Source organism: Vigna unguiculata, chromosome 2, assembly GCF_037176805.1.
Source record: "Vigna unguiculata cultivar grain cowpea cultivar isolate G323 ecotype 2 chromosome 2, ASM3717680v1, whole genome shotgun sequence".
NCBI lineage: Eukaryota > Viridiplantae > Streptophyta > Magnoliopsida > Fabales > Fabaceae > Vigna > Vigna unguiculata.
In genome coordinates this window covers 34,224,808-34,252,007 of record NC_140793.1, presented here as the reverse complement: position 1 = coordinate 34,252,007, position 27,200 = coordinate 34,224,808, and the positions used below count along the sequence as shown (strand labels likewise).

Here is a 27,200-nt window from a genome sequence, read left to right as displayed (position 1 = left end):
TTTCTAACAAGTTGGTCATTGATTAAAATATTATTATATTTAAAAAAAATCACGTCAAAAAATAAATAGTAGAAAGTCAAAAGAATAAAAAATAAATAATGCTGCTTGTTAAATTTGAAAATAAAATATTTTCGAGTTCTTTATATTTTTTTGGTCTAGCGTAACTATTTTTGTCTTTAAATAATAAATACAATTATAAATTCTGCACATAAAATTAAATGCAATTTACAATAAACATACCTATAATTTATTTTAAATATCTCATATATCACTATTTGTAATAAAAATAAAATTCCGGCCAACAACACATCCATCGTTTAGCATATCATTTAAATTTTCCAGTTTACTAAAAGTCTGTAAAATCAGATACTACGTCAAAGTTTTTAGCATAATCAGAATATTATGCTTTATCTTCGATAATCAATTAAGTAATTTAACTGCAAGTACTCAAAGATTTTGAAACTTAAATTGACGCAATTACGTATTTTTTTATAAGAGTCTATTATGGAACATGCTCTTAACTACTATTATAAGTCCAAATATATAAATATTGATTATCATTTTATTTATGAACTGGTTAAAACACAACTTTTGATCATCATTCATGTAAGAATAGAGCATCAAATAGTTGATTGTTAACAAAATATTATTGGCTCTTGTTCACGTTAAAATAGATCATTAAATACTTGATATATTATTGAGATATTATTATTGTAACTATTTATTTTATTTTATTATTAATTATAAGATATACTTTTAACATTTTTTTGCATAGTTATATTTATAAATATTATTTGATGCATATTTTTAATTATTGCAATTTTATCTTATTTTGGATAACCGGGTCATGTAAAATATATTTATATTGATTGTTTTATTGGCAAGTTGAAAATTATTCACATCTATTCTCTAACTCGAGAAGACATTAAAAAATAATATAATTAACAAAATAGTTACTACTTTTTTATTATTATTATGAATGGTTATTTAAATTTAAAAAGTAATTAGCAAAAAGGAGTAACACCAGAAAAAATATTTATTTAAATTTTAAAAACATACGAAGAGATTAAATTTGAAAGCACAAAAAATAATCTTATTATTAATAATATAGAAAAATCATTACTCAACAATTCTTTATAGACTAAAACTGCAAACTTTTTAGAGTAATTTTTCTTAATCCAGTCTCTCTGCATAGTTTTTTTTTTCTTCTATTAAGTATTACAAACACATTGTTTTTTGATATTTTAAAGATAATTTTAATATATTTTAAAATTTTAAAATTAATGATCACCAATGTACTTTGAAGGCACAACTGAGGAACAACATAAGAAAAATTAGTGAAAAATCTGAACTTAATTTTTTTAGCGAAAATTATAAACTTTTCGATGACTCACCCACAACTACCTAAGTTCCTCGTACAATCAAGAGACATATTGAGTTGTGGTAGCACTTTTGAAAACAATTCTTTATTTTTTATAATATTTTTCTATTATTCTCTTATTTATATTATTATCTTATTTATATTATTATACGTGGGACTTAAAAATATTACTTAAAAATCAACATATATGCACCTGATTGGTAGAATAAACTTTCAAAAAAGTTGAATAAAAAAGACTAAAGTGAAAAGTAAAATAGAAAAATTCAAGATAGTTATTACAAGTTAAGATGAGACTTGAAAAGACTAGTATATCTTTAAATTAGAACCTTTCTTATTGATGTCTAAGATTTGTTTTTTTTGGGGCAAATCTTGTGGGGTTGGAAGTGATACTAAAATTCCTGCTATTCCCCTATTACCACCAACCAAATATTACTAAACAATTCAGTAGTTTAAATATTGTGCAAATATATGTTGTAGCAATACAAATATTTGTATTGTGGGAGCGTGTACGAATTTTAAATTACTCCTTAAATCTTAATAAATTAATATAACGTTGAAATAGCATAAAAATAATTATTCGTATGTTACTATTAAAATATAATATATAAATGTAATAGATAACTAAGAACTTACAATTTCCGATAAAAATTATAATATACAAATAAAGACACTATCTTTAATTTTTGGTTAGTGTGTTTGCACTGCTACTATGTGACCCCATTATGGGTGCCAAATGGGGGCAGAGAAGCACAACATTAAAAGGTTCCAAAAACAAAACAAAAAAAAGAAAGTGATGGGACCTTAGGTGAGTAATGGTATTTTGAGACATGAAAATTGTTTTTCAAGAAAGGAATGGATTTACTTTAAGAACCACTTTTGTAAAAGGCTGATGTTTTTAAAAATTAAAAAAAATAAAATTATTTACTGTACCAACTACCTTTGTAAAAGACTGTTTATCAGTTTCTTTCTTAACCATACGAGAACATGAGAATGAACATTAGTTTCAATTTTAATGTGATAAATATAACTTAAATTTAATATTTTAAAATTTATACTTGATCATTTAATTAATCGGATTTGGGTTGTTCAGGTTACATGTTATTTTGGTTGAAGTTTTTGGATTGTGAACCTATATTAAATTAATTTTTTTAAATGAAAAAAAAAAGTTATTTTTGTTTTAGATAAATGACATAAATATAATAAATTTTTAACTAAAAAAATTATATGTATAATTTTAATAATAACTGTTACAATTAATTATGATTTTATATAACTTGTTAACACATTTTAACAAAATAACATCATATTAAAAATAAATTTTAAAATATATTTATAAATGTTAAAATATAAATTTGTATCCATAAAATTTTAATATATTATTCCAATTCTATTACAATTTTCTATTTTATTAAAATTTATTTATTCAATATTATCCGTTTATCCCATTTAACGGATTGTATATTCAATTTTTTTCTCAGCTCTAACACATGTAATGACATTTTTAATGTTTTTTTTTTGGTGCTTTAAATATATAATATTTAATGAATATGTAAAGTTGATCGCTTTATTAATTATTTAAATGTTATCAAATACATTTTTTCAGCAAGGAGACATAGGAGAAAATAAAAAAGTCACCTTTAAATAAAACACATTGAGTGCTCTTGTAGATGAATTTAAATGCCATCACATTACTGTATTCGCATATTTATTAAATGTTGAGTGTAAATATATGTAAAAAAATTGAGATTTTACGTTCAATAAAAACCAATCATGAAGACATAGAAAACTTTTTTAATTCAAAATTTTATTATCAAAACTTGTTCAATATGTTTTACTTTATGTTATGGTGCACTTTGCATATTGAGAGGACAGCATTACTCAAAATTTAGTGAGTGGGTTACATAGTTATCAACTTTCAACCGTTAGATGGTGCATTGAAGACATGCATGTGGAAGGTGATAAGAGTTGTTTGCATTAACATTTCTTATTTTAGAGTGCCACGTCAAAGAGATGTTGATAACATCAATTTAACATCATAAATTTATTTAAAAGTGTTTGGGTGTTTCACATTTGAATATGTAGACAAAGAATTTCATGCAATAATCACATCACATATCTTCATTGATTATGAAAGTGAGGAATTTAGATTAAAGGATGTGAAGGTTAAAGTTAAAAGTAAATATATGATTACTAAGATACAATTAAATGGTATAATATTTATTGGAGCAAGGATTATCATCATATTTTTAATTATAAAATCGATTACTTTTATCATTGATTTTATTTTCGTGAGAATTCTATTTTTCCGGACATGTTTATTTATATTATATATGTGTATTGTTGGGTATTAGAGGAGAGAAACTAATATTCTTTCTCAGAGGAGAGAAACTAATATTCTCTCTCAGCTCTCAGAGGAGAGAAACTAATATTCTTTCTTAATTTTTCTCTCAAGCAAATAAAGCAAAAAGGAGTAGAAAGGGAGAGACTTTATAATTATTACCTAAGAAAGCACTGGACTCCTTTTATAACATTAAAAGTAAGTCTCAAAGCAAGTTCCCATCGATGTGGAACTTCTTTTCTCACATGTATTTCATAGAAGTTGCTACATGTTGTAACATTATTAGACAAAATAATTTAGACAATTTCTTATATTATACTATTATGGTCAATTATAATATACCTTCAATATATTTATTAACAATAACTAATAAACTCTTATTAAGTTCACATTTTAATCTTAAAAGTTTGATGCAGACTTAATTGAAATGCAAATTTATAAAATTTTAAGAGTCATATTACAATATAAAATATTATGGATCATATAATTATAGTATAAAATATTATGAGTGTTGATAATTTATAAGAATTATAAAGATACGAGAGATATATGTTATAGGAGAAATTTATTATTTTATTTTATTCATATACTTTATCTTTATATATAAAATAAAATGTAACATAATATAAAGTTATTTTTTTTGAAAATAAAATCACATAATTATCGGTCTAAAACTTTTTTCATTTCCAAATACAAATTTAGACGGTATGTAAACTTAATAGAATAGAAACTTAAGCGAATGTTTACGATATAATAATACATTTCAAATCTTCAATATATTTATTAATAATGAGTAAACACTATGATACATTTCAAACAATTAAAAGAAGTTACGAAAGATTGAGAAAACAAAAGTATCAAAATATAAAGTAAAATATTACTGAACTATATTTATTACACCGTAGAATTTTTATTTTTAATTTGTAAAAAAAAAATCTTTTTCCTTTTAAAAATCTTCACAAAACAACATATGTCAAAAAGGAAATAACATGCTTAATACGATGTTAAATTGATGAAATCGAAATAGTTTCTGGTAAAAAGAGATGAATATAATAGTATATAACATACACTCAACTACTCTCTCCAAAACCCAACCATAATAAACACATTTTACTTTTGCTGACTTTTTAATTTCATTCTCTAATCAACACTCATTATCAATCAAATTTTCATCGGTCTTTGTCACTACCCAGTTAAACCATAATAAACAAAAGCAAGTGCCATGAACACACAAATTGTTGCTACTATTATATAGTTTATCTCCCTGTGTGAACATTTTTCCCTCGTTCCGTACTCAACCGAAGATGGGATACACGGTGTTTGACATCAAACATAATATTCTCTTCCGCGGAAGATCTATAATATCATATTGCTCCACCAAACCATCAAAACTTGTGTCATGCTTATATTAAATTCCCGAGATTAATACCTTTTTTATACTTAAGCAAGATCACGTGCTTATAAACAACTTGCTTGGGGTTATATATATATATATATATATATATATATATATATATATATATATATATATATATATATATATATATATATATATATATATAATTAGTAGGATGGTACCTACTTTTGTTTAGATGTTTCAGTTTGGTACTCACTTTTAAAAATGTGTCAATCTAGTTCCAATTTTTGAAAAAATATCTTAATCAAGTCCCTTTCGGACAAAAAATATTAAAGTCGTTAACTTAATTCATGACTTTTACCACTAACTTTTAATATAAATATCAATACTTAATTTTATAAGTCATTTTAAATATCAATACAGTTAACAATGTTAATAATTTGTTGTTGAAAAGGACCTAATTGAGGTATTTTTTCAAAAGATGAGACTCAATTGACACCTTTTTAAAAGCGGGTATCAAACTGACATATTTAAATAAAAGTGGGTATCATTCGACTAATTAAACCTATTATATATTATTGATGCAAATCCTTACACAAACATCTTAAATGAAACTAGGGTAAACACAAGCGCTATTGTACCTGTGTGTACGCATTTTTTGAATATGCATGATATTATATTAGTAGTTGATGATATTGTAATGTTATTAAGTTAATAAATAAAATAAAATTATATTTATAAAAAATAAAGTGAAATATATGAAAAAAATATGAAAAAGAAAAACTATTGATGAATAAAAGAAAAAGAAGAAAAAGATAAATAAATAGTTTTATAAAAATTTGTAAAAATAACTATTAATTTTAAAAACTTTAACAAATAATTATATTGTAAAGGATAAAGTTGAAATTATGAAAAGTTGACACAATATAGGAAATCGTATTTTTTTTATATATAATTATAGATAAAAGTAATAATTTGAATTTTTACGGTATACATAAAAGATCACCCATTTTCCAAGGTAAATGATTAATCGGAAGCAATTAATGTCCACTAAAATAAAATTGTATATGAAAAAAATAAAATAAAATGTATTACATGTTTAAAAGATTTTTGAAAGAAAGATGTGATGTAAAGTGCGTTTTGCTTTCTCTTTGCATATGTGGTAGTGAACCCAGCCACTGCATCAAACAACAAGAACATTTAACAATTTTACTCTAATGTTTTTTGTTTTATTTTTTAATGATACATAAAATGTCACCTTAAAAATGCCAAAAGAAAAAAAAAGTTTATTAAAGGCATGCATGCCATGTGATGGGACAGAGATCAGGGACAGTGTGCCCCCAAAAGGGGTCAATAAAAACAAAACCTAAAATGATAAATATAAAGACAACAAATAAAGTGATGAAAACTTGTCAGTTCGACAAATCGTGTCCAATAAAACCCACTTTCCAATAAATAAATAATTATTATATTGATTCCATGCTAAAATTATTAGGTGTCTGACAGTATTATATTGGGGCGTTTTTTCTCACCAAATTATAAAAGTAATTGTAAGTTTGCATAAAACCATGAAGAATGATTATTTGTTTTCACTAAACTTAATCGAGATCACATGCATATTCATCTTGCATGTGTTTGTGGATCTCCAATTATCAATGCGTGAAAAACACTTTCTTTTATTAAATTAGAAAAAAAGTTTTAATCAACAAATTCATTTATAAACAAACCAAGCATTTTTTAACTTTACTTTAATTATCTTTACAATACTACTGAGGTGTTGTCACATTTTTAATTATACGTGATATTATATTAGTAGATGATGATAATGTAATATTATTAAATTATAATATATAAAATAAAAATATATTTATTAAAATAAAGTAAAATATATCAGAAAAAATAGAGAATAACTGTAGATAAATAAAAAAAAAGAAAAGAAGATGATTTTATAAAAAAATTGTAAAAGTAACAGTCAATTTTAAAATTTTTATAAATAATTATATTTTAAAGGGTAAAATTGATACAAAAAAGGAAATCTCTTTATATATTGTTATAGATATAATTTTATTTTCAAAATTTTAAAATGGGATAAAGATTTGAATTATATAAAAATAATATTCATAACCATTAATTGCAATATTTACATATACTATTTAAATCAAACACGTTCAAGGAAGGATTCTGCTGATAATATAACCAATGTTAAATGAAAAAAAATGTTAAATATCAAGTTTTGTAAGTATTGATCTGATATCATATTAAGAAGTAGATTTTAAATCTAATTTAAGTTCATAAATTAATTTGTAAAATAAGATTTGTAGTTATTTATATATTATAAAATTATCTTGAAGTGAAATTTATAATTTTAACATATAATAAAAATAAAAAACTTCTACCCGCAATATAATAAGATGAACATAGCATTCTACCTATTATCATCCCTATGGTAAGCCGAAAAATGACCAGTAAAAAAACAACATAAACATGAAATGAAAAATATTAACACAATAATAAAATAATATAATTTTTTTACTTATTTTATGTCACATTATTAAGTGTTTGACAATATTTGCAAATGTCAATAATTTTAATATATTATTATTAAAATGATTACCATAGCTTTTTGAAGTATGATTACAGTGACCCTTTTGAGTGGTTCTTCCACTTCCTATAAAAGTGACGATGGGGGTGGGACAGACATATATTTTTAAACACACATGTTATTGAAGAAAAATCTGTTGTTGCTTTATACTTTCGTATTTTTCTGTCCTAAGGTTTTTGTTGCAGAGTAGTGGTGTTGTCTGTGTCATGATTATCTTCTTTGTGTAGTGCCATGCCTCAGTGTGAAAAAGAAAAAAAAAAGAAAAAAATATAGTATTTATAGGTTTCGTATTATGTGAATAAATCACGTGTAGAATTTTTCTACACTTTATTTATACCGGTTGAATTATATTTAAATTTCATTAATATTTAAATTTATTAAGAACAGTTTAAATATTATAATTTTTTACAACTTGTTTATTCATGTTTTAAAATTATATTAATTAAACATATTAATATTTTATGTTTAGTTATGTAAAATTGATAGATTTAAATTTGAAATAAAAGTGTATAAATTAGGTTAAGAAAATGAAAAAAAAAATATATTATCAAAACAAAATGTTCATTTTAATAAATTAATATTTCGGTCATCCAAAAAATATTAAGCTGGAGTTAATTATATTGACGTCGAAGTATATTCATGTGGGACTAGAAATTAGTGGGTGGTCCGGTTAGCGGTCTAATAACGGGTGAAACAAAATGTATAAGAAAATTCGTTAGGATAGTCTAACTTGACTCTAATACCATGTTAGAAGTGGACTTTAAACCTAACTTAACTCTACAAATCCAACTTGTAAGATCAGTATTACACTCACTTATATATTGTGAATTGACTTTATCTCTATTCGAGGTGGGACTTCCAACATATTCATTAATTTTTAAAGTTGGATAATCAAATTACATCAAAGATTAAAATAAATATTAACGCATGACACGAGAACAAGTCTGCAATTAATATGCTTGTAGGAGGATGAAGATAATAGAAAAATAAAGCTAAAGTAAGAAAGGAGAATAAATGTGGTAAAACAAAGAATAAAGCGATTTGTATGACATAAGATAAGACCATGAATTCAAACCAGCATCCGGCGGCATTTTCACAAACACTTAAATGCTGCTACCTTTGGTATGCAGAACAATTCACTAATTTACTATCCAAACATTAGACTCTGTTCTCAGAATTGAACTGGTAAAAAGACAGACACCTGTGCGAGCACATCCAAACCAACGAACGAGGTTTTCTTTCTTTTCTTCCCAGTTCGTCTTTTTGAAACAAGTATTTGACTTGACCAGACTTGTTCTCTTCTGTTGCTTATTCAATGTTCAAACTCCTTTAGTGCAACATTGCGGGATCAAAATGCCTTCCCAAACCTCCAACATCTATATTTTCCATGCATATGCTTCCACTCTTCAAAATATATACGTTATATATCTGCATCAAAACTTTCATCCTCGCACTGTTGAGCCAAATTCCAAATTGCATTGATGACTCCTTCTTCTCAGTCCCACCAAAGTAACATTTTTTGACTATCGCCAGACATCAAATAGGTTTTTCAATATTTTATGGATGTCTTATTGCTTATCAAATTAATGAAACTGACCATATGTTGGACACGCACATGACAACATTAATATTTTATAAATTTTATAATTTACTAATTATTATTTAATTTATTTTTCTAAATCTTGTCCATTATAAGTTTTTTTAACCCAAAGGAAAAAACAAGGTTGTATCACACAAAAATTATATTTAAACTATCATCTCATAAGTACGTCACAGGACAGGAAGAGATATACAGAATGGGGCAAAATAAAACGAGATGAAAATAATAATTATAACAATGATAATTAATTAATAAATGAATGAATAAATAATAGTTTTGACTTTGGGAAGTTGACAAGATTTACATTTCTTAATAATAGTAAGATGGATGTTTTTACGAGTCAAACAGGCTATAATTCATGATGAGATAATGCTATTATTATAATTATATTTTGATTTTTTCAGGGACAAATGGGTCATTTCAAGGACAAAGCGAGTGACACCGTTACGCCGTGCCCGCAGACTTTTATGGAATGTGACTAAACTACTGCGTTTTCAGCTTCCCTTGCCAAAATATCGAATGCATTCACACTCAAATTCATCCCGTACGCGCTTCGTTATAAACCTTGTTTTCTTTTTCTACGCGTATTTATTATTAAGAAATAACAGTATACAGATAATTTATTTTATTGAATATTGCGAACTTTCTATCTCTGACAGGGAGGGGTTCAGATTTTCTGCTGACTATTTTATCCTGTATCTTTATTATCCTTCAAAATATACTAATATTGACATCGGTATATTAAAAAAATTTATATATTTTAAAATATTAAAACCAGTATTCGTATATTTTTGAAAAATTGATAGAAAATAAAACATCAAAAAATTTAGTAAAGAATTTAATTTTCTCTGATGACTTATTTAACAAAAACATATATTTATTCTCATGTCTTTTTGCATCCTTTTACAGTTGTACACAATTAATTATACTACAAGTCGATATGGATAACTTTTTATAAATACTCGTAAGAAAAAAAAAGAAATTTATTTTTCATAAATTATATTAAAATGAATACAAATGAGGAGAGGGATTTTTATTTTAATTTTGTCTCTTACTTATTCTCTTCTGGCATGATGTCATTTGCTTTTGTTTAATACTGTTGTTATTCCTTGGAGGGTGTTAAAAGGAATTGAGTGGAGAATAAAAGGGGGTAAAATAATAACTGAATGGGTATCTCACGTAATTACAAGATGTTGTAATGGCAAAATTGTAACGCCAACTACCACCTCTTTAAATACACCCTTCAATGACTTGATCCATTCAATTTGCAGCATCTCCTCCTTGAAGCTGTCTTCACCTATCTGCTCAACGACCCTTCATTCATTTTCCCATCAAAACCACCATTTTTTCTTTCGAATCAATTCACCATGATGCAGTTCAGCTCCACCGTACCAGCCCACAACCTTCACAAGTTTCAGGCAATAAGGTGCCCCAGCTTCAGCTTCCGATGCCAAGCCTCCTCCTCTTCCTCAACCTTTCAGAAGCCCTTTGTCTCCACCGAGTCAACTCGCCTGCACCTCGCCAACCTCGACAAGCTCCTCGAGACCCAGAAGCCCGTCGACCCACCCTCCCAACTCCACCACCACCACCAACAACAACACCCGCACCAACCAATCATCAACCACCCGAAGGAAAAGAAAGGAAGAAGCTTTCTCGAAGGCCTCAACCTGGCAAGGCTCTGGCCGGAGATGAAGGCGAACGAGGAAATGTCCCCGCGCCACCTCAATCGCCTCCAGCGGCTGCTCTCCATGACGGCGGAGTATTCCCCGAGGAACATCCTCGGCGGGCGGTGGAGAGAGTACCACGGCAGCAACGACTGGAAAGGGATGCTGGATCCTCTGGACGAGAATCTCCGGCGAGAAGTCGTCCGCTACGGCGAATTCGTCCAAGCCGCGTATCAGGCCTTTCACTCCGACCCTGCCATGTCAACCGAGGAGCCGCCACACCCCCGCCACGTGGCGCTTCCTGATAGATCGTACAGAGTGACGAAAAGCCTCTACGCCACGTCATCGATCGGGTTGCCGAAATGGGTGGATGACGTGGCCCCGGATCTTGGGTGGATGACCCAGAGATCGAGCTGGGTCGGGTACGTGGCCGTTTGCGAAGACAGAAGTGAGATCGCGCGGATGGGAAGGAGAGACATTGTTATCTCTCTCCGCGGAACCTCGACGTGTCTGGAATGGGCCGAGAATATGAGGGCCCAATTGGTTGACCTCGAGGGAGTTCCGGAAGGGCAAGGAAAGCCCAAGGTGGAGTGTGGGTTCATGAGTCTGTACAAGACCAAAGGCGCACACGTGGCGAGTCTTTCAGAGTCCGTTGTGGAGGAAGTGAAGAGACTCGTGAATCTGTACAGAGGAGAAGAGTTGAGCATTACCGTGACAGGACACAGCCTGGGCGCGACGCTGGCTCTATTGGTGGCCGACGAAATAAGCACGTGCTGCACCGGAGTTCCACCCGTGGCTGTTTTTTCCTTCGGTGGGCCGCGCGCGGGGAACAAGGCGTTCGGCGATCGCGTGACGGCGAAGAACGTGAAAGTTCTGCGGATAGTGAACTCGCAGGACGTGATTACGCGCGTGCCTGGGATCTTCGTGAGCGAGGAGCTTGAAGAGAAAATACGGAGCGTGGGAGGGGGAGTGTTGGAGGAGACGACGCCGTTGGCGTACTCGCACGTGGGAACGGAGCTGCGCGTGCAGACGAAGATGTCGCCGTACCTTAAGCCGGACGCGGACATGGCGTGTTGCCATGACTTGGAAGCTTACCTGCATTTGGTGGATGGGTTTCTGGCGTCGAATTGTCCGTTCAGAGCGAATGCGAAGAGAAGCTTGGCGCGGTTGATGCAAGACCAAAGCGCCAATGTAAAAAAATTGTACACTAGCAGGGCTAAAGCCTTAACTGTGAATCTCAGTAGACAGGGATCCATGTCTATGTCTAATTGTTTACCAAGTCCATCTTAATCCTAATCAGTCTCTTACATATATATCCTCCATTTCTTATGCTCCGCAATCAAACCTAATCATTTATTCACAACATCACACTTAACAATCTATAACAAAAATATTATTAAGAATTTATTATCATATCCTGTCTACTTGCCAGTGAATCTAAATCTTTAGACAAATACCAAAAATTTAAATATTAGACCTATAAACCATTTAAAATAATAAACTCTGATGAAAATATAATTACCCCACAATTTCTAAGTTATATAAGATCGAGAATATACGATGGAGACATGTTTCGGAACGTCATAAAGATTTCAAAGTAGTTTATGAAATTATGTCCACAAGCCTCAAAAAAATCCTTAAAGAGATTTTGGACTACGGATAGTAGAATATGAACTTTTTATAATTTTTGTAATGTTTCTGTTTAGACTTTATCATACCTTTAATTGTGTTGGATTTTTTGGTGTTTTGGTCCATAATATATAAATTTTTGTAAAATATTCTGTATTAAAATTTGAGTATTATGAAACAGTGATTTATGAGTTTTCTCTCAAGTTTTCATGTTCTCCTTAGATCCAAAAATCTTATCTTTGAATCTCCAATCTAAAGTGGCGGATCTTCTTCACTTATCTTGGAATCTCCTCCTATTGATGTGATTTCCTCCTGTTTCACAAAACCGGTAATGGACGTCTTCCATTTTTCTCACTTTCGTTATAGGGTTCATACCCATTTCTCTTCAACACAAAATTCACCCCAAATCAGAAACCACCATTTATCAATATATAAGTGTTTCTACTCTTATAAATAATCCAATGCACTATCACTTGACCAAGACATATATCGAATGTCTCTGAACTAAGTCTTTTTTTTTTTTCAGATTTAACAGAAAAAATATTTATAAAAAAATATTATTTAAGAATTTGTTATTGATAACTTGTTCAATTTTCTTACACATATTCTATGCTTTATGCTCTGTGTACCTCTCATTATACGAGTTTACTATGTGGAAAATCCTTAATACAATAAATAAATTAAATATGATTTTCATGCTAATTTATGTGAAACATGATTTGTTTATTAATGTCTGTTTTGTTATGTTATTTTTATTATTAATAGTGAAAATAAATAAATCATGTAGTTTTTGGCATATGAACATAAATAAAGGTTAAAAGTTGGAAAAACTATTTTTAAGAATTTTATATTATAAATTGTTATTTTAATTTATCTAGTAAAATCCATTAATAGGAATTTTGTTTTGTATTTGTTTGAAAATTTGAATAATTAAAAAAAAACATATATTATGTTTCTTTAATCACGGATCTCCAAAAAATATTTAAAATTTATTCTTTTCGACGTGATCTGTTTTCTTATTTTCACTTAACCTAAGATGTGAAACTCTTACTTATACAATAATTAAAATAAAAGATATATCTTTTTTAATTTGAAAAATATTGGTACACAAGCTTAATTTTATGCATGGAACGTTTTTGTCATTCCAAAATCAAAGATACTCATAATTACCTATAGCGACAGCCATGCATGGCATCACCTTTAACCTCTCAGCACAAACTTGAGGTTGAGTAGTTGTGTAGGGATAAGCTTTTTCGTGATGACACTGTCATAGTAGGAAGCTCCAATAATTTAGGGTGAATAAGTATCCATTTCACGTTTAAATTCTGGACATTTCCACCTTTAAGAAACTATATCACTCAGTAAAACTAAATAAAATATGATTGTATATACGGTCCAATAACAAGATCCACAAAAATAAGATGACACACTGATTATGGTAAAATAAATATGGATAGAATATTAACACATTCACACAAAAAATGATTTTAAAACTTCAATTTTTTAATTACAAAATATTATGATATTTCTCTCCACTTATAACCTATGCATTTCTACTATTAAAAAATGTTGTTGCTTTTCTTATTTATATTAATATATCTTAATAAAATAACGTACAAATTGTTATCAGAAATCCGTTGTAGTCTAGTTGGTCAGGATATTCGGCTCTCACCCGAAAGACCCGGGTTCAAGTCCTGGCAACGGAATTATTTTAAGGTTGTCTTTTTTTTTCATTCATCATTTTGATTTGGAAGCGTTTTCATGAAAAGGAAAAAAGGTGTGGTTGAGTGGGATTGCCACTGTCCATTGTTGGCGATTGTTCTGCAAAAAGGCACCACCCCCACACGTATCTGTTTCTCCGTTGCTTTTTGTGATGCCACCCTTTCACATTTTTTTGTGATATATCGGTATCATTCAGCATGACGCGGCTGAATAAGTGAGTATCTCAGCTTCAAATTATGCAGTTCAGCTCTCACCACTTTTTTCTGTCCACATCTTTATCATCCCACCACCTTTATCATCCATATCTTCAATACCAGATAATGCCGTCTTTCAAACTAAAATCTTTTTTTTCTTCTATGCAAATTTCAAACTTTCAGATCATCTTCCTTACAATCATCTCCTCTTCTAAATCTTATGCTTATTTTACACGTGTTTCTTATTGTATCGGTACCTACTACTCAGAAGATAAACATGAATCATAATTTTTTTCTTCTTTTAATCTTTTAGCACTTTCAAACTCAAAAAACAGAAAAGATAATAACAGACAGACAGTGTCATCTATAAGAATGAGAATTCTCTTCATCGTTTGTTGTGCAACAACATAAACATTCAATAACTTTAACATTGGCCTTTCTTCATCGTTAGAAGGGGTAAAAGTGTTTGAAAACTATAATTCCCTACTTAATTTTGTGCTTTCTCAAATAATATTTTCAGCACAGATTTATCTTCATATGAATAAAGTATAAAAATAAGTTTAATTAATAAAAAAAAATATACAGGATCAATTAAATAAGAAATATTTTAAATGAAATAAACGAGATATTAAAATATTGGGATTATACAAGCAATGCAGACCGTATGAATATACGCCGGCCAAAAAAAAAAAAAAAAACCATTTGACAATGAAAAAAAAAAAATTGTAGGAAAGGGTATACGCAAGTATGACATAAGGAGAGAGAGAGAGAGAGGAAATTGGAGGAGTCATGTGAAAGGATAGCATCCCTCTTTGTTGCCTTATTTGTATTCCTCTTCTCTGCGGTGTCAATCGATTCCAGTTCAAGCAACACAAGAAAACACAGAGACAAGACAAAGACAACGTTAACATATGCAGAGGTCGTGGAGTGGCAGTGGTAGTGTTTGGCGGAAGAAACCATCCTTGGACTTGGACTTGGACATGGACACCGACCAACACCTCCCCACATACGATCCCCTCTCCCACGTTGCCCAGAGACACCTCTCTCGTCTCAGATCAGCACAAAACGCCGTCCATCTCATCCCTCTCCTCGTTCTCTTCTGCGCCGTCGTTCTCTGGTTCTTCTCTGCTCCCACTTCTCCGTCACATCATCATTAAAGGTTACCCTCTCTTCAATCTCACCATTCACCCCTTACCATCATCACTCTCTTATGTTTACCCATCCCTTGCAGATTTCTATTTCGGACTATGGTCAACGCCTGCATAAAAAGCGTGCTCTGTCTTTCCTTCACTTTTCACGAGACTCTCGGCAACGAGGAAGAAGACCTGAACTGCTTGCGGCATCGTCTGTTTATTAGATTGTCTATCAATAGATTGCTTGTATGTTTATTCATCTTCAACCCTCTTCAATTTTTACTGTATTACACGATTCTGTTGAATCCTGTTACTTTAGCGGAGAGCAAGTTATAGTGATTATAGACATATTAATCATGCGAAAGAAAAGAATATAAAAATTAATGTTTCTTTTGGTTGATTTCAAGTGTTTCGGAATGCATCTGTTTTAATGTTACTGTTTTATTGTATCATACCAGTTCTTTCCGGATAACAATAAATTTGAGTGATTCCACTGTTAATTCTGTATTAATTGGTAAAAGTACACTAGATTTTTTTTTTTTTTTGGGGCAAGCCAATCATTAAGGGAGAAGTTCCCAGAAAGTATTTAATGTACTTACTTAAGATTGGATCAATGCTGTGATTATAAGATCTCTCTTTTTATACCCATTCAATGCAGTGTCTATATAGTTTATTCTTCGTGAATACACAATCTTTCAATGTGGTTGCCATTGTCTTGTTTTTCTTCTTCATAGACTCTCACAAGTAAAATTTGTATGCTCCAGTAATGGTCCGAGTCTGACTAGCTTAGGTATGACAATATTGTTCCTGACAGAACACACCACTGGGTTCTCCCACTGCAAAGCGGAACCCACAAGGTTTGCACGTATGGTTAGTGGAAACACACGGGGCCATCTTTCAGCGCCATAGGATCTGAAAGCTTCTTCCACAGAAGGGTCTTCAGATTTGATTGCTCCGGCAAGCTTTTTGGCAAGAACCACCGAGTCCTCCAGTGCACAACAAGCTCCTTGTCCAAGATTTGGGGTCATTGGATGCCACGCATCTCCAACCACCACAACTCTTCCAGCAGAAGCACCAGGACTTATGGCTGGCCAAAGCCATCTATCTACCAATGGAGTCTTGATCACAGTATCATCTGGTGTAGAATCCACTATGTTCAATAGCTCTGAAGGCCAATCCTTCACCAGTTCCTTAGCTTGGTTCTTCAGCACCAATGAGTCGGTTATTTTTGGACCTGCCATTGAACATATACACAATATCATGCTAGTTACAACTACAAAAAGTCAGTGATTTCACCATGGATTTTGTTCGTGTTGGCAACCTGGAGAAGGACTATTGAAGCAGATGAACCAGTAAACTTTGGTCGGAGAAACAGGAACAAAGCCGGCGCGCAAACCTCTGCCGTAGATGTAATTCACTCTGGGTCGAAAAGGTTGTCCATCAGAATAAGACGCAAGTCCTCTGAAAGCACAGTGACCAACGTACTTGGGCTCAGGAAATCCCATCCACTTGGCTATAGGTGATCGAATTCCATCGCACCCTATCACAGTCTATTTAGAGATTAAATCGATTTTCTGTTTCCAACATTCAGTAAATCGTAGAACACTGTAACACTAAGATTTCAATTATGACCAATCATTGCATTAACTAAACATGTGATCAATGATTTCCAATGCATGCAGCTGGAAAATTTAGTGCTATGCTATGCTATAATAATTACAGCACCATGACATGACTCACCTTTGCAAGCAGCTTTGACCCATCCACAAGTTCCAACAAGGTATCCCCGTCTGAAGTGGCTTCAATCTTTGCTAATTGTGAAGAAAATTTAATGGTTTCCTTTGGTAGCTGACCAGCCAAGGTTTCCAAAAGCACTCTCCTCTCCACTGCACGCACCTCTTGACTGCATTTCATGCCTTAATATATCAATAACCAGTGCTTGATGACAGTTAAAAATTGTAAGATGAAATAATAATTCATTTTTTATTTTTATCATGAGGGCGTTTTTTTATTTATTTTTCAAATAGCTTATTTCATCTCTTTTGATTGTACTGTTGAAAAAGACTACAATGGCGTTTTCTGTCAAATGCTGTTTCATACACAAATATAAGCATCCCCAATGATATTTGTACATATCATGATTATCTGCTAATTAATCATCCCAAACCTTTCATCCTCTTGCTTGAAATTGAAGGCTCGTAGTTCCCTCCCATCCTCGGAATTCACCACCATCCTGTACAGCTGATAATGTGAACCAGATCAAGCTCAGCCGGTATAAAGATTAAAAAAGATGAAAATTTTCCTTCATGCGTTCATCCATGTACCCTTGAATTTCTAAGAACTGAGTTCTGAGATCATTAGCTACTCCAATTGCATCGAGTACCCTCCATCCGTTTTTGAAAAGGGTGAGTGAGGTTCCACCGGTTCGAAGTGACTCTGCCTGCTCCAGCACCAGGGACTGAACTCCAAGTCTGATGCATGAATCAAACATTAGCTCATCACAGCGAATAAACAAGATCGTAGCTATGCAGGGAGCTGGAATTGTAACCTGTGAAGAGATAGAGCAGTTGCAAGGCCTGCGATCCCAGCACCCACGATCACAACTTGTTCCTTTCGTACACCAGACTGAGATTGAGCCTTGATGACTCTGTAACTTCTGCGTGTTCCAATTCCATGTCCAAACCCATCAATGTTCGTGAACAACGTTTTGGTGAGACAAAACGGTGAGGTGTGAGATTTCACGAAGACAAAGGACGAGGTTGTTGTAGCCATAGATGTTGTGATATGTTGAGGGAGGTACGCAATATGCATCACGGTTCTGGGCGGAGATAGGGGTGTGTAGTGTTTCAGCCTGGACCATACAAACTAGTGGTGCGGAACATCTCTTACAAAATGTAAATGTCTCTCAAATTTTCAAAACATGAGTGTGTTATCAATTTTTTTTTTATATTTCAATACAACTAAATATTATTATTTATTAAGTAAATACACATGTGTAATAATTTACATAAATAATTAGTTGAGTTTATTGAGTGATATGTTATAAATTTAATATTGCTGCTTAATTTTAATAAATTAAAAAAGATGTCAGGTATCTATCTAACTGACATGTAATAAATAGGAGTGAAGTAGTTTATATCTGTGTGGCCTGCTCTAAATAAAATAGCAATTACTGCTGGGTGTTCAATTTTAAAAGTCCTCAACTAATTAACCTTTCCATGAAAAGACCAAATAAAAATTCATAACTAATATGCAATAACTTGGTCCTCTATTTATACAGCTGGTGGTTGCTGTTCATCTTTTAATCACTAAAATGGTATAATTCGCTTAAAAGAAACACCACTTTTTGAAGTGCATACACAAAAAATGCATGCTTACAAATTTAGCAGTTGGACAGATTATTAAATGTGTAGACAACACGTTAGTTGGGATGGATGGCAAAGACAAGGCAACGTGAGTTAGAATAATTTATTGTTGCATTTATTACTGTTTTCTCCAAACTTGCATGAAAACAAAAATTAATTAAGATAGTGGTTAGTTAAGTATTTTGCATATATAAACACTATAGACGAGAGATCAACATCGATTATTAAGCGGCATTACCGTTAGAGATTACACCGAATAAAAATAAAACAAATTTTCAATGGGAGTAAATTTCATTTCAAAAATTGGTTTTTGGAGACTTAAAGATACGGATGACAAAATGAGTTAGCCCGATCCATTTTGATCCGGTTTATCTGTGGTTCACAAAAAATGAATCAAGTTACAGTGGATTGATGAGTTAGAAATTTGATGGGTTAGAAATTCTAACTCGGTTTACCTTTTCTTGGCGGGCTGGTAGGTTGATTCGACAGATCTGACTCGTTTTGACATCTCTATTTAAAATACACATTTTAATGTGATATAAGAATCATAATTTGATTTATTATTTTACTCGGTATTAAGTTTCTCGAATCATCTATTAATATTTAGTTAAAATAATACTTTGATTACAAATAAAATGAGCTTATAATATATAAATAAATATAAATAAATGAATATCTTATCTTAAGCCAATTTTATGACATTTAATTAGGTTTAAAGTTGAGTTTTTAACATATGCTTAGTTAAATTGTACCACATTATTCATGCTACCGTTGGCGAGACTTTTTTTCTCCATCACAGCCGCACATTTTGGTTTTCGCTCTGCAACTCATCCATATAAATGCACCACCGACGCTCCAAAATTTGTGGTGACTCTCAGATAGAGCAAAAGGTCAAACAAACAGAAGAAAACAATGGAGGTGAATGAGAAGGGTGACGGCACTAGCCAGAGCCTCTCAGAGTTGCAGATTGTGACTGTAATGAGCGTGCCACCGCTCAAGGTGACAGAGCCACGGCGAGTTCGCAGAGTTTTGGTCGGTGACGAGCACACAAACGCCATTCACGGATGCTACCAGATAGTTCTGTGCTACGAGAATCTGAAGGAGGATGATCATGGTTGGTACATGGCTGGTTGGATGGTGGAGTCACTGGCCAGGGTTCTGTTGGATCACCCTCTTCTCGCAGGTCGCCTTCAAAGAAAAGATGGCACAGGGTTCGAAATCGTGGCCAACGATTCCGGCGTTAGACTTTTAGAAGCATGTTACCCGACAAGCCTGTCACAGTTTCTTGAGCTGAACGAAAGAAACCAACATCTGAAGACCGAGCTTGTGTTCTGGAAGAAAATTGATGCGCAGTGTCCTCAGTTCTCTCCCCTTTGTTATGTTCAGGCAAATGTTATGCATACATAATATACCACAGTATTTGTTTCTGTCTTTTTGCCGTGTTTTTTAGTCTATTTTGGTTGGTTTTCGATGGATTGAAAGTGTTTGTGTGTTTATTTTTAGGTGACAAACTTTGAATGTGGAGGGTACACTATTGGCATTAGTTGCAGCCTTCTATTAGCAGATGTTTTTGTCGTGGACAACTTTCTCGGAAAATGGGCTGAGATACACGAGAACATGTCAGTCCAACGTGGAGAAATTAAGACACCCGTGTTTTACCACCCTCCGATGAAAAACTCGGAGTGTCTTCCATTAATTAACCGTTCTGAGAGTGAAAGTGAAAGTGGGGTTCAGAGGTTGGCGTTCAAAATCGTTACAGAGGATGTAAAGTCGGTGGAGGAGATGTGGAGGAAGGTGGCGAGTGAGTTGGTGAAAGAGAGTTCAGAGGTGATGAAAGTTGAAGGTTGGGCAATGAATGATGAGAAAATGAGATTGAAGATGAAGCATGAGATGAGAGAGTTGAGAGTGCAGGAAGTGACATTTAATGAGGGAAACAAACCTGTTCATGTTTGTTGTTGGATTGATTATGTGAGGGATGGTTTTGTTATGACAGTGTCACTCCCAAATCTCAAGAACAATGCATGTGCTGTGATTGTTATTTCACCTTCTCTTTCTTTCCTATGACTGTAATATGTCCACTGTATTAGGATTCATCAAAGTTTAATCCATTCTATGTTTTCTGTCATTAATCATATGTAACATTTGTTCTTCGTAAATTTGTGTACTTCTAATTATATTTTTTTTTTAAATTTCTTTTGTTTATTGTTCATAGTTTATATATTTTTTAATTTAATCAGTGTCGTTTATATTTTTTGTTAATGAAATAACACAATGTAAATTGTTAAGTGACCTATATTATTTTATTTTGTATTAATCATAAAACTGATGAGAAATTAAGATGACGAAATAGTTTAATTAATGAAAGAATTAAAAGACAAGGTTTAATTGAAAAATATAAAAATGCTGAGTAGTATTCTGATTTTATATATTTTAAGAAAAAAAATATTAAAAATAATAATTACGTAAAAATGTCTAGTTAATTTTAGTATTTGAATATCTGTTTTTTTAAATTTAGTATATAATTAAAAATAAAGTAGAAATGAAAAATGTGTACAATAAAGGAAATTTTCTTATATAACTATTTACATCAAATTTCCCTGTATAATAATAAGTATTGTTTCTCTTATGATGTAGATGGACATTTATATAACTATCTACATCAAATTTAACATAAAAAAAATTGTATTATTGTATTTGTAAAGTTGAATAATTTAATTACAAAATTATATTATTACGTTGTTTAAATTGAGGAATCTAATTAAATATTTTGTTAGTGAAAAATTAACTTGAATAAAATAGTATAAATAAATAATGGAATATATAGATATGATTGAAAAAGCGATGTTCAAGAAACGTGTAATACAAGTGCAAGCTTAACTAACGGTATTACTTTTACAGAGACATTTTACTAAGAAAAAAGGATTTTGGTTAGGGTTGGAGAGGAAGAAGTGAACAGGTGATAGGGGAATGGAAATTGGGAGAGTTAATGGCGAGAAAAATGCGATTCGAATCGAGAATCCATTTACTTTGAAGGTGGGTCAAGTGTTTACAGGTTTTGGTATCGGTTGTGGTGTCGGCATCGGCGTTGGGCGTCCGTTAAATTTGGGTATTCGATTCTCTTTCGGGAAGGTGATTATTGTTATATATTTGTGAAATTCAGTGAATATTTTTTACCAATTCTCGTTTATTATTCCATTTAGGGGCAATTCCTATGTTGAATCAAGTGATGAGTGCCACCAGAGGTGCGACCGATGCGTTTTCTGGTGTTAGTAGGCATGTGAATGCTTCTGTAAGACAACACTCGTCATTTTCTTATTTACATAAATGCTGTTACAACTTACTACCGTCATTAACCTTTTTTTTATACTTGTAATGAACTATTTATTTGCGGCATTTTATGCAGCTGATGAAGTTGGGAGCTAAGAATATTGAAGTGGGTGTTGGATGTGGAGTTGGTTTCGGTCACGGTTTTGGAGTTGGTATGCCATATCTGTTCATTATATATATTCTTTGCCAAATGTTTCAACCTTTTGTGATTTTTATGTCATCACATTTTAGTTATGCTTGTTCATTGCATGAATTCCCTTGTTTAGCCTTTTCTTTGGATACTCATGTCATCTGTTCCATTTTTTAGTTTGAGTCATTCTGTTCTATTCTGAATTATTATTCTGTCTCCTGTGCTACTATTGGCAATGTGTTTAACTTTTATATTTTCCAAACATTTGTCCTGAGTAGTTCTCAAAATGATTCGTATGTAGAACCGGAAGTTTTGGTGTTTCAACTTTTTACATGCTTAGAAAATCTCAAAATCTTTTCCTAGGAGGCAGCTTTGGAGCGTTTGCCTTATGAAATTGATTTTTAAAACTATGTGGAACTATGGCTCACTGAATGCTGCTTCTCAGTTTTTGATGATATATTATGCAATGCACAGGAGAGTGATTTATACTAAAGAAACCGCAGTGTAATGTTATACAATGCCATGCATTTTACACTAAAGAAAAAGAAAGCGGAAGCAGCCAATGCTCTCTAGAAATTGCTGCAATGTTCTTAAATCTCAGGACACTATAGTCTCAAATACTGGTCGTGCTTGAAATTAGTTGCCACCTATATATCCTTGGCCATATTATGTTTGTCACTTGAAATGGTTATTTCTGTTTAATCACTTCAGTTGACAAAGGCTCCATATTTTGCATGCCTGCTTTGGTTGGTAGCTAAATTATTATGTTTTTATTATGTCAGGTCTTGCTGTGAAACCAGGGGTTTTGAATCAAATTCAATCTTGTCTTGTAGTATGTGATTTTTCTCTTATAACAAAAGTATTGACATCTGCATTTCCCTTTTCTGTATCTCATGGCTAAAATCTTGAATTTTGTAGGATGTAATGACGAAGATGGCGACAAAGTTGGGACTTAGTCCCAGTTTAGCCCTTAATCAGGCTGTATTTCCACCATTGCAAAATGCCGTAAGTACAGTCAATACAAACCAAAGTTCTGCTGGAAGCATGATGCAGTTGGCAACTAAATCAACCGATCAAGCATCTCAAGGTCTGGCAGGATCCCTACCTGTGCAAATTCGCTCAGATTTTGAAAATACTCCATTAAGAAGCACTTCAGTTGACTCTGCATTTGGCAGCCGAACTGAGAAGGTTATTAGCAACTTTCTGCAGAATCCCCTATTGAAGGGGGAAGGAGAAGGACTTGATGAAGCAGTACGCACTCATTTTCATAAATGGCGATTAAATGCTATGCTTTCTATCATTTTAGCCATTGATTTGATTTTTAGTTATGTCTACTTACATGTGGATGAAGCGACAGAATTTGCATTCTGTATTGGTAGAGTGTTGAAAGATGAGGCGTAGGCTAAAGGAACAATTTGCCTCTTGGAATAGTTATATGCCTTGAATGTGTTTCTTCTTTTTACGTGGGAATACTGGAAAGTTCTAGACATAGTATGGAGAGGGGTGAAGGTGGACTATAATTGAGTTGAAGCAGCCTGAGTGGAATCTAGTAATCTCTCCTAGCTACTTTAGTTATGGCTCTTGGGCTGAATGTGATTCTTGAATATGTCGCCAAAAGTGCTTAGTTTCCTGAAATATTAAAAAATATTTTTGTGAAATTCCCTATAAAATTCGTAGTTATCCATGGTCGGATGGTAACAATAGAGGTAATGGTTATTGCAGTTGCAGCAATGTTGGAGTTAACAAGTGTGGAGGGATATAACTAAAAGTGACGAGGGTTATGTCTAATTTCACATTCTGGGTAATAAAGAAAAACCCTTGTGTCTTACTATCTAATTGGTTGGCCATAACAGGGAATGTTACGTCATTGACTAGGTTTTTTATAAATTATATTAGACATGATACCCGGATATCCTGAAACTCACATGCGAACTTCCTGCGCTGATAATGTATCTATCATTTATGTGTTTTAATATCAAAATTGTTGATAACCTTGTTTTTGCATCCTCTAGTCCTATAAAAGATCATTGTCATTATCAATTATTAGACTTGTTTTGAGCCTGTAGTTGTATTGTAGGTACAGGTATAAACTCATTCAATTTTTTTACCTCTTCATATGTGCATCGTTTTTTAGTAAACTGCTGAGTCTTGTTATTGCTAATTTATGTTTGCTTCATTATACACCCTTTTGTGATTGATTATGGTATTTTAATTTTAGTTTTATTACACAACTTCCTTGCAATTAGATTATTACTATGATCTTGCTTCAAAACTATAATGTGTACGATGGACACAATTATCATCGTTTTCCCAATCAATATGCATGTGAGTTATAGAATGTTCATTTCTGTATTTTATTGTGTTTTCCGCGGTTAATAAAATATTATATGAAATTCTAATTCTAAGATGCATTGTAGATTGGACGTCTGCAGTCAGAAAGGATAATACTTCAAATGGTAATTTTTGTGTACGCTTAGATTCTCAATCATTATTTTGTCTTCTGACCAAAGAACTCACGATTTTTTTTTGTGGATTTAGGTTTTGAAACACCAGAAAATCATTGAAGAACTTGTGGAAGAAAATGAGAGACTGAGGCGTATACTAATGGAGGACCTGAAAGTGCCATCGAGCAAACTTGAAGCAAGTTCTTCAGGTAGAAATAGAAATAAGGTGCCGTGTAGTGAATGCTTTGAGTGCCGAAGAAAACAAAGAAAAAAGTAGGTTAGTAATCATAATAGTAAAATCATAAATTCTTGCAAGTGTCTCACCTGCATTTTTGGGTTTTCTTTCATTCCACACTAGCTTTACTGGTCTGGGTTTCTTGGGTTACGAATTTTTGGAGATTTCAATTTCATGAGTTAGGATGGAACGGAACCTACAAAATTAAATCCTTATTATTATTTAAATATTTAATGATAAAATGGGATTTGAAAAATAGTTTCGTTGCTTGTAATCTAATTGTCAAAAAAGTAAAAGATTATTTATGGAATAGATGCTATCTTTTGTATTATTTTTAAGGTTTATTTTTGTTTGTTTGAAAAAATATTTTTGCTTTTTATCTTTTAATTTTGGATCAATTTGATTGTCCTAAAATAATTATCGTCTTCAATTGTGAATTCTGACATGTGATTTTGAACCTTTTTCTTTTAATAAATTTAAGATGCGAAACTTTTATCATTAAATTGGATTTTATCTACGCAGCTCCAGGCGTCAAAATTCGTTTGAAAAAACTATTATTAACATGTTAAAAGTTGCATGAAAATTGAGCTTAATAAGTAATTAGAAAATTGACATATAAAATATTTAGAGAATGAAATATGATCATTTTTTCAGCATTGGTCTGCCCAAGCAACAGAAGCTAGAAGAATCTTAAAAAGTCAATAGATTGAAATACTGATCTACTTTACACTTTTTCTTATTATTGAGACTCGCATAACAAGTTACACGTTATTTTTAATATTCAAAATTGGTGTCGTTTTATTCTATTTTTTCCATTTTTAACTAATTTAAACATGTCATAAAAATAAGTACTTCTTAAATCTATAACAACGATATATAAAGAGTTTCTAAATTTATAAGAATATATAAAGGAATTTTCTTTTTTGTTTACATCTTAAAATATCAGTTTTATATTTTAAATATAATAATTTATTAAATTTTTAAAATTGATCGTTACTTTTACAAATTTTTTATAAAATTCAATTATTTTTACTTTTTTTTTCTTCTTTATTTATTAAGAATTATTCTTTTATCTGTTTTGATATATTATATTAATTTAATAATATTATAATATTATCACCTACTAATATAATATTACGTATATTTAAAAAATACATAAACACAGATATGATAACACACGTGTTTACGTAGTTAAAATATAAACATTTTTATTATAAAACAATATTATAAAATATTAATTTTATTTTTTATAAATTTCACTGTGTGTCACTCTTGAAATAATCTGTAAGTTACATAAAATTCATAACCCAACAATGTTTTATTCAGGGGTTAAATATTTTTTTTCCATTAACTTTCATTAAATTGGTCTAAAATTTAAAAGATAAGCTCATTTTAATTTTTGATTAAAGTTAAGAAATAAAAATATATCTAACTCTTTATTTAATTATTATTATTATTAACAAAAACAATTTTTACGTTTATAATTTAATTTATCTTAATTTTTTATGTCATAATTGAATAGAGAGGTTTTATACCATTCATATTTTATTTTACAGATGATAAAGAGGCTTTTAAGGTGGTTGGTTAGCTGGTACATTTGTGAATGAGTATTAGTTGGCATTTAATTTGACGATTCAAAAGATATTGTCCAAGAATTGGTCCTTGTAAAATCATTAACATTATATAATATTATTTAATATTACGTATACATCCTGCAACTCCATCACATCATATTCAACTACCTAAATCAGGTACAAAATAAGAATAGTAAAAGTAATGATAATAATGGATTGAAATATCAAACACTGTCGCCTGATATTGGAATGTTTATTTATTTACTTATTTCTGAATTATTACCAATCAATTATTTGTAACAGACTCTTAAAATTATTCAATGTGTTAGTTGCAACCTTATTTCAGCACTTTTATTAGGGTCCACATTTAATAATTGATGTAATTGTGACTGAAATTTTGTTTAGGATGGTACATCATGAGTTGGTCTATTTATGAAATCCAACCTGTTAAATAGAGTACACTTATTTCTACCGTTATTCTAACATTTATAATATGGCTGTTCAG

General features: G+C 31.3%; 4 protein-coding genes, 1 long non-coding RNA gene and 1 other non-coding gene across 8 annotated transcripts; 5 read left to right on the top strand and 1 right to left on the bottom strand.

The window, feature by feature from the left end:
• Nucleotides 1-10,531: 10,531 nt before the first annotated feature.
• On the top strand, nucleotides 10,532-12,255 carry PLA-I{BETA]2 (alpha/beta-Hydrolases superfamily protein). The gene has a single exon (XM_028058654.2). The coding sequence runs from the start codon at nucleotides 10,646-10,648 to the stop codon at nucleotides 12,230-12,232; it is 1,587 nt and encodes a 528-aa protein (XP_027914455.1). The 5' UTR covers nucleotides 10,532-10,645; the 3' UTR covers nucleotides 12,233-12,255.
• A 1,949-nt stretch (nucleotides 12,256-14,204) lies between these two features.
• TRNAE-CUC (transfer RNA glutamic acid (anticodon CUC)) lies at nucleotides 14,205-14,277 on the top strand. The gene has a single exon. It is a non-coding gene; the product is annotated as a tRNA-Glu (tRNA).
• A 62-nt stretch (nucleotides 14,278-14,339) lies between these two features.
• Nucleotides 14,340-17,615, top strand: LOC114173868 (uncharacterized). 2 transcript variants are annotated; one of them, XR_003602620.2, is made up of 3 exons: nucleotides 15,182-15,646; nucleotides 15,719-15,866; nucleotides 16,435-17,615. It is a non-coding gene; the product is annotated as an uncharacterized LOC114173868 (long non-coding RNA). The 2 variants fall into 2 exon arrangements; XR_003602619.2 differs by lacking the exon at nucleotides 16,435-17,615 and having other exon boundaries at nucleotides 14,340-15,646; nucleotides 15,719-16,020.
• Nucleotides 16,240-18,442, bottom strand: CTF2A (FAD/NAD(P)-binding oxidoreductase family protein). The gene is made up of 6 exons (XM_028058518.2): nucleotides 18,169-18,442; nucleotides 17,945-18,091; nucleotides 17,788-17,853; nucleotides 17,361-17,523; nucleotides 16,942-17,170; nucleotides 16,240-16,854 (listed from the first exon to the last, which is right to left on the bottom strand). Exons 1-6 carry the CDS (start codon nucleotides 18,429-18,431, stop codon nucleotides 16,349-16,351), a joined length of 1,374 nt encoding a protein of 457 aa, XP_027914319.1. The 5' UTR covers nucleotides 18,432-18,442; the 3' UTR covers nucleotides 16,240-16,348.
• Nucleotides 18,443-19,766: 1,324 nt separating this feature from the next.
• On the top strand, nucleotides 19,767-21,174 carry LOC114173232 (acetyl-CoA-benzylalcohol acetyltransferase-like). The gene is made up of 2 exons (XM_028057498.2): nucleotides 19,767-20,371; nucleotides 20,489-21,174. The coding sequence occupies exons 1-2, from the start codon at nucleotides 19,898-19,900 to the stop codon at nucleotides 21,047-21,049; spliced, it is 1,035 nt and encodes a 344-aa protein (XP_027913299.1). The 5' UTR covers nucleotides 19,767-19,897; the 3' UTR covers nucleotides 21,050-21,174.
• Nucleotides 21,175-21,840: 666 nt separating this feature from the next.
• Nucleotides 21,841-25,379, top strand: LOC114168928 (uncharacterized). 2 transcript variants are annotated; one of them, XM_028053911.1, is made up of 7 exons: nucleotides 21,841-22,091; nucleotides 22,186-22,274; nucleotides 22,389-22,464; nucleotides 23,225-23,274; nucleotides 23,361-23,693; nucleotides 24,860-24,898; nucleotides 24,981-25,379. In XM_028053911.1, the coding sequence occupies exons 1-7, from the start codon at nucleotides 21,953-21,955 to the stop codon at nucleotides 25,161-25,163; spliced, it is 909 nt and encodes a 302-aa protein (XP_027909712.1). In that variant the 5' UTR covers nucleotides 21,841-21,952; the 3' UTR covers nucleotides 25,164-25,379. The 2 variants fall into 2 exon arrangements, with proteins under 2 accessions (XP_027909712.1, XP_027909720.1); XM_028053919.2 differs by having other exon boundaries at nucleotides 21,876-22,114.
• Nucleotides 25,380-27,200: the final 1,821 nt, after the last annotated feature.

Coding starts and splice junctions, on each gene's coding strand:
- CTF2A (XM_028058518.2), bottom strand. CDS start 18,431: ATGCATATTGCGTACCTCCCTCAACATATCACAACATCTATGGCTACA. Junction 18,092..18,168: donor ACTGCTCTATCTCTTCACAG/GTTACAATTCCA, acceptor TTCATGCATCAG/ACTTGGAGTTCAGTCCCTGG. Junction 17,524..17,787: donor TTCAAGCAAGAGGATGAAAG/GTTTGGGATGAT, acceptor CATGAAATGCAG/TCAAGAGGTGCGTGCAGTGG.
- LOC114173232 (XM_028057498.2), top strand. CDS start 19,898: ATGGAGGTGAATGAGAAGGGTGACGGCACTAGCCAGAGCCTCTCAGAG. Junction 20,372..20,488: donor CTCCCCTTTGTTATGTTCAG/GCAAATGTTATG, acceptor GTTTATTTTTAG/GTGACAAACTTTGAATGTGG.
- LOC114168928 (XM_028053911.1), top strand. CDS start 21,953: ATGGAAATTGGGAGAGTTAATGGCGAGAAAAATGCGATTCGAATCGAG. Junction 22,275..22,388: donor GTAGGCATGTGAATGCTTCT/GTAAGACAACAC, acceptor CATTTTATGCAG/CTGATGAAGTTGGGAGCTAA. Junction 23,275..23,360: donor AAATTCAATCTTGTCTTGTA/GTATGTGATTTT, acceptor TGAATTTTGTAG/GATGTAATGACGAAGATGGC.